We start from the raw sequence: 10,518 nt of genomic DNA, 5'->3' as shown, positions 1-10,518 counted from the left end.
GAATGGAGTCTTGTTGCATATATCCGGCGCGGGTCGTACCTCCACGTACTCTTCGGTGTAACATATTACACGCGTGGTCCAGCATTCATGGGCGTCCGCCGCGGACACTGAGAATTCCTTCAGAATATGTGCCGTCCGTAAAACAGTTTAACCCAGTCTCTGTTTTATTGAATAAAAAGTACGTTTAATGGCGGGGTGGAGAGTCCCTTCAGTCCGTGGTAATTTCACAGGGGTTTAACCCTTTATTTTTCGCTTCTTGGTATATTCTTTGGAAGTCTCTATATCGGGGTGCGCAGCCGAGGCGGGGTTCCCCAAAGTGCATCCGTCCCGTAAACAGGAAGTCGCCGGCCCCTGCCTTCACGCCGCATTCCAGAGGCGTCCTGATGAGTCCTTCCCAACCCCCACCTTCTTTGTTAGGTAAGAAGACTTTGTTTTTTTGCTTGAAGAGTTTGTCCACGGAAACCTCTATGATGGATTCCTGCTGTTCCGCGTCATCGGTCACCGCTCTGATGGAACCTCTGACAACTGGGGAAACAAAAAAGGGGGGGGGGAGGGTTAATTGATCATTTTTGGAAAGGTTATAGTTTACACCTTAACCAGGATGGACCAGAGACTTTAATCACAGAGTCCTCCTAAAAATAATGAGCACGTTCTGTGCATCAGGATCATAGAAACCTAGAACCTGGCATCTACTCGACCGTTTCTCCTGCTGTAAAGACTGAAACCTTAATCAGTCGTTGGTCTCGTCTTAGATTCAGGAGCCGTATGTCTATCCCATGCGTGTTTAATCCCCTCACTGTATTACCCTCTACCACTTCTGCTGGGAGGCTACCACAATCTCTTTAAACTTCCTTACATTACAATTTAAGTGCAGCGAGTACTGGTGTAATAGAGACTGACTGGCCTCCTGATAAAGTTCTGTGAACGCTCAGCTCTGGCAACATTGTAACAAGTCGCCCGGAAAAGAGAATTATTTACGACAGTTGGTAAACTCTTCACGTCTGATTTGAAATACTCACCGAAATCACTAATGCAGATGGCCAGGAGCACCTCGGTGTCACCGCAAGGACGGCAGGGGTCTGAAAAAAAATGTAAATAAATAAAACGTTACTTTGTGTGATAAATCAAGTTTTTATCCTCAAAACTTTCTTTCATGTTTTTTTCAGTGAAAATATTTCTTCCACCAACACTGAGCGTTTTGTTTATTAGTAAAAAAGCAATCGCTGAAACCAAAGAAATAATGATTTTTGGCTGGACAGTTCTTAAAAATATAGACGGCTCTCAGGACAATTCCCAGTGTTTCTCTACAGAAGAACCCGAAGGCAGCGTGCTCCGGGTGCGCATGTACGATCACATAATACCACCTGATTTCAAGAATGCATCAAGCGTTCCTCTAAAAATTTCAGCAATTTTGCTCTCTTTGTTGTAATAAGGATTATTTAACCCAAATCACACAAAGTATTTTAATCACTCGACAAGACAATGAGTGTCTAACGGGATCACAGCTGTGGTCACAAGCCGCAAATACTTAAGGACGCTGAACTGCAAGGATGAGGGGACTACGTAACTCAGTTGCCCTCACTGCTCGTGATGGCGGAGCTTTTCCGTCCAGAACCGGAAATGCCTTGGACAGTTGGAAGCGAAGGGTTTATGTACATACGGCAGAATGCTAATTTTTCCGCCTCTGCGGCTTGAGCCCAACAAGCCCCTATTCATTTGGCTCAAAGGCTAGGGTCTTATTACATTCTTCTAAAGCCTCAAGGACTACGAGACAGCTCCTCGCAGGATAATGTCGGCTTTGTGCGGGTCAGCTGCCTAAACCTGCGGGGAATTTCTTTAACCGATTCCGACGGTATCCTCAGGTAACCCGAAGCAGTTCCTCAGCAGAACCTGCCAAAGGTCTCGGTGGCTCAGACCACAAGATGTAATTTTATCAGCCCTGACCGGCCCGGGCTCCTGTTCCAGCCGCTATGAGAGATTCCAGGGCTACAGAAGAAAACATTTCTGAGCTAACAAAGGAGAACACTTGTTGGCCCGCAGCCTTGTTAAACAGGTTTTGATGTAAGATCTGTAGAACTTGTCAACATCTAATATTGGTAGACAATGCCAGTGTGATACATGTAACATTACAGACGTTTAGTGCGTTAAAGCAGGTCAAGTCTCTGTGTTTGGTAAACATGGGACATTCACGTTTGATACGTAGACCTGATCCAGCTGGAGGTCCATGAGATGAAACCCTATGATGAAGCCACCAAAGCACCATGGAAACGTCTCGCGCTCGCCACATTCAAATAATTCAAACTAATGGTTGTGTCTTGGGGTTCCAGAACAGCTGCTCAACCAGAGATGAGGACTTAATAACCATCGTACCATCCTGGCTACGTCAACAGGAGTACCCCCGATGCCATGATCCTGGGGCATCTGGAATTACTTGCCCTCTTCCCTTCGAATGCAAATTCCCAACATGCATCTTGATTTCCAATTTCTTATTGTGTTTTATCTGTAATTAATCTTATTTTTTTATCTGGTTTATGGGGCAGGAGACACCCTGGTTGGTCTGATGTTGGTTTCAGTGCCTCCAGCATAATGAGTGACTTGGCAGGAACCTTGAAATCTATCAGTGGAAGTATATTCAAACTGGTCAACCATTAAAGAAATTAACATAACAAATGGCTGTTTTCATAAAGGTTTGGTATTAACAGCTGTTGACTCAGCCCTCTTAATACATAGAAGATTTGTCATTACTGACTGTACGTGGAATCCAGCATGAAACGCTCACAATTTAGGTGAAAATAAAGGGTTACTCTGTGACTGGCGCTATTAGGGGAAAAGATCTCGATATCAGATAGATAAAACTGTGAAAAGACTTCAAATATTGACATTTTTAATGGCTTTTAGGAATCGCAAATAAAGGTTCCTGATACTTTACAATCTCTTATCGGGGTCATTAGCTGGCTTTTCCCCAGAGATCCACTTTACGGAACTTAACAAATAAACACAACTCCACAATGTTACACACACGCGAGCCGCGGGAGCATTAACCAAACGTACACAGTTTATACGGACGTTACAACATGCGCCAATAAAATCTGAAACTGTAAACATCGCTCGAGAGGCTCGATTTCCCAAATCTGCCGGACGTGAGGGTACTTCTGGTCTTTAACCATCAGCGGTGACTTTAAGGGCCCAACGCGTTCTCAGGAGCCACAGCTCCTGGTTTTGGCTTTTAACTGCATGTTAGTCTAATACTATATAGATTAACAGTAACCCTCGAAGGGTGGAACCGTCTCTATGGATGATAGGAATTGTAGTCCAACTGATGAAACGTTTCCTTACCCTGATCTCCTAATTCAAGAGCTACAGAAACCATCTCAAATGGTATAGTTTGTATCATAACGCTAACCCAGGTAATACAGGTCGCCTCCTTCTGAGAAAGTAAATATCTTCAAGTCGTTTAAATACGGCCAAAGTTATATTCTGTTTTGGGTAAATACACGTTATTTAACAATGTTTACATGTGAACGTGGCCATAAGTGATAGCGCTTAACCTTCTGTTTCATGTAAATACATATTTGCATAATAGTCCGCGTTATAACTGTTACACTGTCGGAACGGCGACAACCGAAACGGATACAACGTACCAGCCGAACCTGCCGTCAGATCTGTACGTCGATGTAGATGAACGTCTCATTAAATAGCACCTTTACAAAACTTCTGGTATTTAGACCTCTCTCTTCTAAGAAATGTCTCTAAAATGTCTTTCCGCTTGGTTACGAAGTCTGGGTCTGTGAAGCCAACGTATCTAGAGAGAGATCTCATCGGACCACATTCCCACCCCTTGACTTTTGTCGCTATTGAAAGGTTCTACTGTTGTTTTTTTTTATACACATAACGAAGGTAAAAATAGACAGTTCCACTCTTTGTGTGACCCTTCAAACGATCCACTTAACCCCCATGAAAAGAAGAAATCTCAGCCGAGTCAAATCCGACTTTGCAGGAGGTGGATTAAGCACAAGAGAGGAATCCCCAGAATTAGGAGATTTGTAAAGGTCTCCTTGATACCAAAGGGTCCCGGGGCTTAACCGCATCTCTCCGTCTCAGCACCTGACGGCTTTTTGAAGACCTTCTAAGCACAGGAATGGCAGACAAGCAATTCATGGCCAGTCTAGCAGCAACACTCATTATTTTCATGGCGCTCCAACCCACCCCCCACTCACAGCTGTGTGTATAGCTCTAAAAAAACAATTGTCCCCAGGAAAAAAAAGACCTAAATACCTCCTTGTCCCACTTCAAACATTGCCCCGGGCGTTCCAGCTCTCGGATAAGCCCAGATGTGTGCCCTGTTAATGGGAGACTCATGTGTTGGCTTTTATTGTGTGTTCTCTTTATGTTGCTGGCGTGTTTACAGACTACCAGGTAGATGTAACAGTCACAACAAAGGGTTCAATATATATATTTTTTTTTTCTTTTTTGCTTATTTTTGACCAAAACGTTGCGTTTCTCATCTCTGGGAGGGACGCCGGCTCCAATCTGGTCTAAACTCTGAATTTTAAAAGCTCGCTTTTACCAGTAGCCAAGCAAATGGGATTCCGAAATCTTTGCCCTTTTTCAGCAGTCTTTAGAAATTAACGACTTGTTACAAATTGGAAGGAAATCCAATAGATGTTTATCACGGAGTCGTAGCCGCCGGCTGCTTCCAGCGCTACAGAAAGTCTCTGATAAACGACCATTTTTCATGCTTTGCTGGCACCATCGCTCCATGGGAGCAGACGCAGGCAGATGCCACCAAGATAAAAAGGCCATTCCGCGATCGGCCGATACCAGTGCGGAAATAACTTTTCCTAACATCGATAAGTATACGGGAAAGGGTTTCCTTAAGGTGATCGTTATTTGTAATAAACAAGTTCTTCTCCCGTATGTTTGGTCTCTCTTTTGGCATCGGCTTGCCTGTAAAGGGGGATATGCTTAAATAAAATTGTTTGCCCCAACACTGGGTAGAGTTCTGTGAAGATAACATATATAATAATATATATAATTATGAGAAAGATGAGAAATGATTAGATTAGATTGCAAGCCTATTGGGCAAGTAGTCTTTATTTCAAGAACAGAGCAGCCTGAGTGTACTTAAAGATGACATGATTAATATATCGACTACTGGCTTCTAGAAAGGTCTAAATGTTGTTGGTGACATTGAAGGAATGTGAAGGTCAAACCGACTCAGTGTTACTAATTTCCTTTCTACCGAGTTAAAATCCTTACTTTTCACAAATTGGGTTAATGAGTTACAGAAAGGCCGTCGCAAATGAATTTCCATTAAGGAAACGTCATTAAGGGCGTAATTTAAAGCAGCCAACGTCCTCTACCTTGGGGTCGGGCTAGAGGGGTGGTTTTGCCATTTCCCCCCAATATATCCCATAACTATCCGAGTGGAGAAAGGACCGCACTCCTTCCTTCCATAGTCCTTCGCAGGAGCCCTAACAGCCATGTCACCCACCCATAGTATTTAACGAGACAGAAGCTACAGCCTGAGTTTTTAGCGTATGAGTGTTTGTGCCGGGAGGGTAGACCGGTCCGTACTCAGGGAGTGCCGCCATTTACACACCCAACTCTCTGTTATTGAGGTCTCCATAAAACCCGCTGACTCAGACACAACAGGGAGTCTCTCCCTGCAACTAATCACTGGGTTGTAAGAGGGCTCGATGGAAGCAGCCGCAGTTCGTACTATTTAAAATCTGGGTGTGCACCACGATGTAAACAACTTCAAGCAATTATTTGGGATAATCTGACAATTACACCACGCCGTGCTTCTCTGCCGTGACCTCTCGTAACATGAAGTCATCACGATTACACGTTACCGGCAGAGCGAGGCATCAGGACCTGTTAGCTAATGACGTGGGTCATCCGAGAGCTCAAAGGATGGAAGATGAGCTTCTAGTTTGACTCTAAGCCTTTGAGCAGAGACTCAATCCGTAATAATCCTACCAAAACCTTCAAACCCCGGGCAGCGTCGTGTTACAATGTTACCATTTTATTTAAATTTGGCTAAAAATGCCTCTGAATCGTTACAATGTACTTTGTAAATATAAAACAATCTTAATATTCTATAAGAAATGCTCGAATTTTGTTTGCTTGCATGGCGCCACCTACCAGTCACGCCGCGTACTGCACAAGCTAGCAAGTATATAGGTTTATCTGTAGGAGTGAAGGTAATATCTAGGCTGGTTTCTGCACGCTGTAATAACATATGCCGGGGAACGCAAGTCATGTACAAAAGGTTCGCCTGACTCATTCCTTACCAGAGACTGTGTGCAAATCCGAAAGCGTCCTCTGGCTTATCAGTTCATACTGGAAACCAGTAATTTTGCGGCTAATGTCTTGCTGGGGTGTTGCCTCAATAAACAATCCCCCTTGGCCAATGCCAAAGCAGTGGACTCTGTTAGGGTTATTATCGCCATCTTTCACCAAAAGTTTGAGTTCTCCAGTTTTTTCCAAATAAATATTGGCTCCTTTGGAGTCTTTGAATGGTTTGATGCAGACCGTCAAATGCTTGTAAGCCGACGTGAAGGTGTTTGGCCTCAGGTTGACGATGAGCGCTCCAGTTGGGTAAAGCCATTCTACGGATCCTTCCGCGCATCGGAGGTAGACTTGCTCGACGTCCTTCTTGTGCGACTCGTGGGTGAGGCCACTGGGGAGAAAACATGAGATGGAATTATCACACGGAAAATAACGACGGGCGTTCGCAAGCGCGTGTCGGATAGATCATATAAACTACCCCTTCCAAGAGGGGCAGAAGGAGGGTTCTTCACAGTGTTATATGGCAGCTAATACTTTGTAACAAGAATTCAGATTCTTCAAGACAAATGTGACCTTTAATAACAGCAGTGAGCCTCCAGCCGGCTTACTACCACGAGTAACCTACCAAAAGGCTCCTGCCAACCTTCCAGTAGAGGGGACTTTGAGACTTTAGGACTAACCTGCATCTAATAACCAAAAGATCAGCAAAGACGTCTCGACACTACACACCCTCGCCTGAAAGAGAAGAAAGTCCATGGCACCTTGTTGTGAAACTAGTTTTGTCGCGCATTAACCTTTCTCCCTTGTAAATCGACCAAGATATGGCGAAAATACCCACTAACAGCCAGACCTTTTCTACAGCCCTGTGTCCAGAACCACAAAAATCGATCCAAAATATGAAGATATACAGTATGTGCGGCCACACAACCGCTCCGTGTTACATAAACACAATTACATTCCTACTACTTGCTACGGAATGGAATTTCGAGGCTCTTCTATGGTTGGGTTACTAGGTGGACGGTGGGCGCATGTAAACCAAGCATACGAGAATACCCCCCCCCCCCCCGGGAGGGGGTAATATTTTCACTCTGCCCCATCAGGCAAAAGGATCAGGGCAGTGACCCGGGACACGCCGTTAATATTACTGTACGCTTCGCTGACCGGCCCTGTGTATGGAGCTTAACCGAGCTTAACAACCTCTTTGCAACCAACCATAACAAAACACAGAAATACCACGAAAGGCAGATCCACGTGGAACTTTGAGACCACAAATAAGATAACGAGCAGCACACGGTTACCGTCTGGTAAAGTGAAAGGAGATTCCGCCAGACCCAACCCAAGGATCTTTCAGAAATCTGTTTGACGTGGTAGCGTCACCAACATGTCCTAAACGATAGTAATAAAAACATCCATTCGGAACGACCGAGCGGCCAGAGTCCCGTGTAATCCCGGCGACATCAAAGACACGGATCAAAATACTTGAAATTCTTCCAAAAACAAAATTAAGAGAGGAATCCGTGGTATTTGGCCAGACTTTGACCACTTATTAAGTCACTCTGGCTGAACTTCGTATTTCAGTAAGCGGATTGGTGTTGGATAATGGGAATCGGAGTCCCGTGTATTCTTCATACAGTCTGTTCTAACGGTAAACTGAGCTAAATGTGTGGATTCCAAGAAAATCGACTCCCGCCCCATACGCAGGACCCGCTCGACCTACATTAGGGAAACTGGGAGTATCGGAATTCAGCGGGCAGCATAAAACTTTCCATTGTGGACCGAAGCGTCCGACGATCAGCTGTCTTACAATCTACGGACCTTGAGCTGGAAATCAGGCTGAGCAACCTTTGCCTCGAATCAGCTGCAAGTTATTAAAGCGGGCACGAAAAAAAAAAAAAAAAAACAGAAAAAAGTGCTGAGGAGCGTAAAAAAATCATCCAGAATTTTTGGATTTAAATGGCCATGAAAAGCGGTTTTGGAAGGGGGGGGGGGTGCGCCTCTCACAATACAAAGGGCTCTGATCCGGATCCAGAAACCGGAGTAACTCTATCCGCCCGCGGCTCTGCGTATGGAATTCTTGGGTTTTGGGAAAGAAGCGCCTCTGCACAACAACACTAATTAAATATTTCAACCGCAGCATCGGGATTTCGCAAGCTGGCTGTGCCTGCGGGACACCGGGATGCAATCCCCACTGGCACACAACTAGTTAATGCATTTACATATCATATACGACGACGCGCCAACATACTCCATAGCAATGTACAATCCCGATATAACATATTCCAGCACAGAGCCAGTGTGGCAATAATTAGGCTGGGGTAATAAGTCTAATAATCCACCCTGACAGAGGGCACTGAAGGGGCTTAACACTTTCAGCGCTAGGTGGGTTAGGAGTTCCGAGGGTAATACAGGGGCTTTATGATGCAGGGGAGAAGAGGTAGATCCCCAGAGTCGTGGGGCATGAGAAACCCCTTACAGGTACACAAATTGTAAGCTCTGTGGGCAATCTGAAGCCCCGGGAGGGTAACACAACTCCCAGTGTCTGCAGCCAGCCGGCGCTGGCATGGGGCACACATGGCACTCACCTGCCTTTCCAATTGCACATGTCACTGGAGTATTGCAGCGAAGTCCCTCTGCCCAGCACAGTCGCCATGAGCACACTCAGCAGGAGCCTCCTTAACATGTTTGCAAAGCCCATGCAGGGCAGATCCAGCTCACGGTGCAGTAATCCAGGGGGCTGGGGCACTGGCAGCAGCTGTGGGCATTGCCCAGCGCAGAACACTTATCCAGGACAGACTTGCCCCGCTCTCCCCATCACTCTCGGCCACAGCTGGGCTGCTGCAGATCCTGCTCACTCACTGCTCACCCAGACTGCCAGTGAGACTGGACTCGGCTCACTGCACACACTGCACCGGCTACACCCCCTGCTCTGGATACACCCCCGGGGGCGGGGCGACCACCACAGGACACACACTGGGCTCAGGTCCAGGTGGACTCCTCCCACAGTGGGCGGGACCCAGAGCTCCAGCGATCTGATCGCAGGCGTAATGCATTCACTGTGCAGAGCAGGGTTATTAAAGCCGCACTGTGTCATTACTGGTGCACACCTGAGTGCAAGCAGCAAAACTGGCATTCCTTACTCATCATATTTATACGGATTAACCCCTTAAACTCCAATGTCAGATCTTCAAAAACGTAGCATCGTTGATGATCTCACAACTGGAATTTAAGGGGTTAATCCGTGTATCCAGCTATTGAAGGCCCCACTGCTGCCCCCTCCAACCCCCCCAGGTATATTGAGCTGAAAAACTCAAAACTGCATTCAGAGTTTACCTGATTCGTATACAATTTGTTATTATTATTATTATTATTGTTTTCCCCAAACTTTTGTATCCTTGATACCCTAATGTATCGGTTTGTCTCAGTCTGTCCGTTCTAGTTCTGTCCGACCCCGATTGTTGGCGCCTTAGAAATATAATAATAATATTTCATGGAATCAGAGTGGAAGCATAAACTCCCATTATAGATAAAAGGGAATAATGAAACAATATAATATAAATAAAATAATACTGGTATATACAGTATATACACACACACTTTATATATATAAAACTATTTGCCCCTGAACTGTTAAATACATACCCCCAAAAAACTATGAAATAATAAAAATGTATTTAGGCTTTATGGAAATTCTTCTGCAAACACAAGGAGGGTTATAAGTTCGTTACCCCGTTGGGTTGGGTACGTTGACGACGTTCTAACCTCATTGCTTTCCAGTCCATGGAGAATGTCGTCGATATACCCCTCAAAGAACTTAAAGATTTGGGTCCTCTGGCCCTGAGCTGGACGTTAGAATGAGCGTGGCTTTAAACTCCTTAATCTCAGGCTCTATTATTAGGGGGGTCTTAAGATGTCACTAAGAACAGCCGGACAGGAGGACGGGGTGCCATGACATTTAATTAGGAGAAGGGGGCCGGGACACCGCAGGGTGAATCTACAGCTCGTTTATCCACGCTGATACCTGCTGAAAAATACCTTTTATTGTTATTATCTTTTATTTATATAGCGCCAACAATTTACGCAGCTTTTAACCCTTTACGTTTCACAAGTTCATAATTGGAAAAGTTTTCAGCCAAAAAGACACCCAAATTATATTGTTTGTGGGTTTGTTTTTTTTCTTGTATTTTTCATTTATTAAGAGTTTCGTTATCCGATCTGGAGGCTGTA

General features: G+C 45.1%; 1 protein-coding gene across 1 annotated transcript; it reads right to left on the bottom strand.

Annotated features, from left to right (window-relative positions):
• Positions 1 to 208: 208 nt before the first annotated feature.
• Positions 209 to 8,974, bottom strand: LOC149281936 (meteorin-like protein). Its single transcript, XM_089498896.1, has 4 exons — positions 8,877 to 8,974; positions 6,297 to 6,685; positions 1,020 to 1,079; positions 209 to 525 (listed from the first exon to the last, which is right to left on the bottom strand). Exons 1-4 carry the CDS (start codon positions 8,972 to 8,974, stop codon positions 209 to 211), a joined length of 864 nt encoding a protein of 287 aa, XP_089355022.1.
• Between the last annotated feature and the right edge of the window lie 1,544 nt (positions 8,975 to 10,518).

Source organism: Sceloporus occidentalis, unplaced genomic scaffold (genome assembly GCF_023333645.1).
Source record: "Sceloporus occidentalis isolate IW3139 unplaced genomic scaffold, rSceOcc1.0.p SCAF_126, whole genome shotgun sequence".
Lineage (NCBI taxonomy): Eukaryota > Metazoa > Chordata > Lepidosauria > Squamata > Phrynosomatidae > Sceloporus > Sceloporus occidentalis.
Note: the sequence above shows the minus strand (reverse complement) of the source record. Positions and strands in the feature narration are given on the sequence as shown.

Excerpts from the sequence above, each read along its gene's own strand:
- LOC149281936 (XM_089498896.1), bottom strand. The coding sequence starts at position 8,974 with ATGTTAAGGAGGCTCCTGCTGAGTGTGCTCATGGCGACTGTGCTGGGC. Across the intron at positions 6,686-8,876 it reads ATGTGCAATTGGAAAGGCAG|TGGCCTCACCCACGAGTCGC; the intron begins GTGAGTGCCATG and ends TTTTCTCCCCAG. Across the intron at positions 1,080-6,296 it reads GGATTTGCACACAGTCTCTG|ACCCCTGCCGTCCTTGCGGT; the intron begins GTAAGGAATGAG and ends ATTTTTTTTCAG.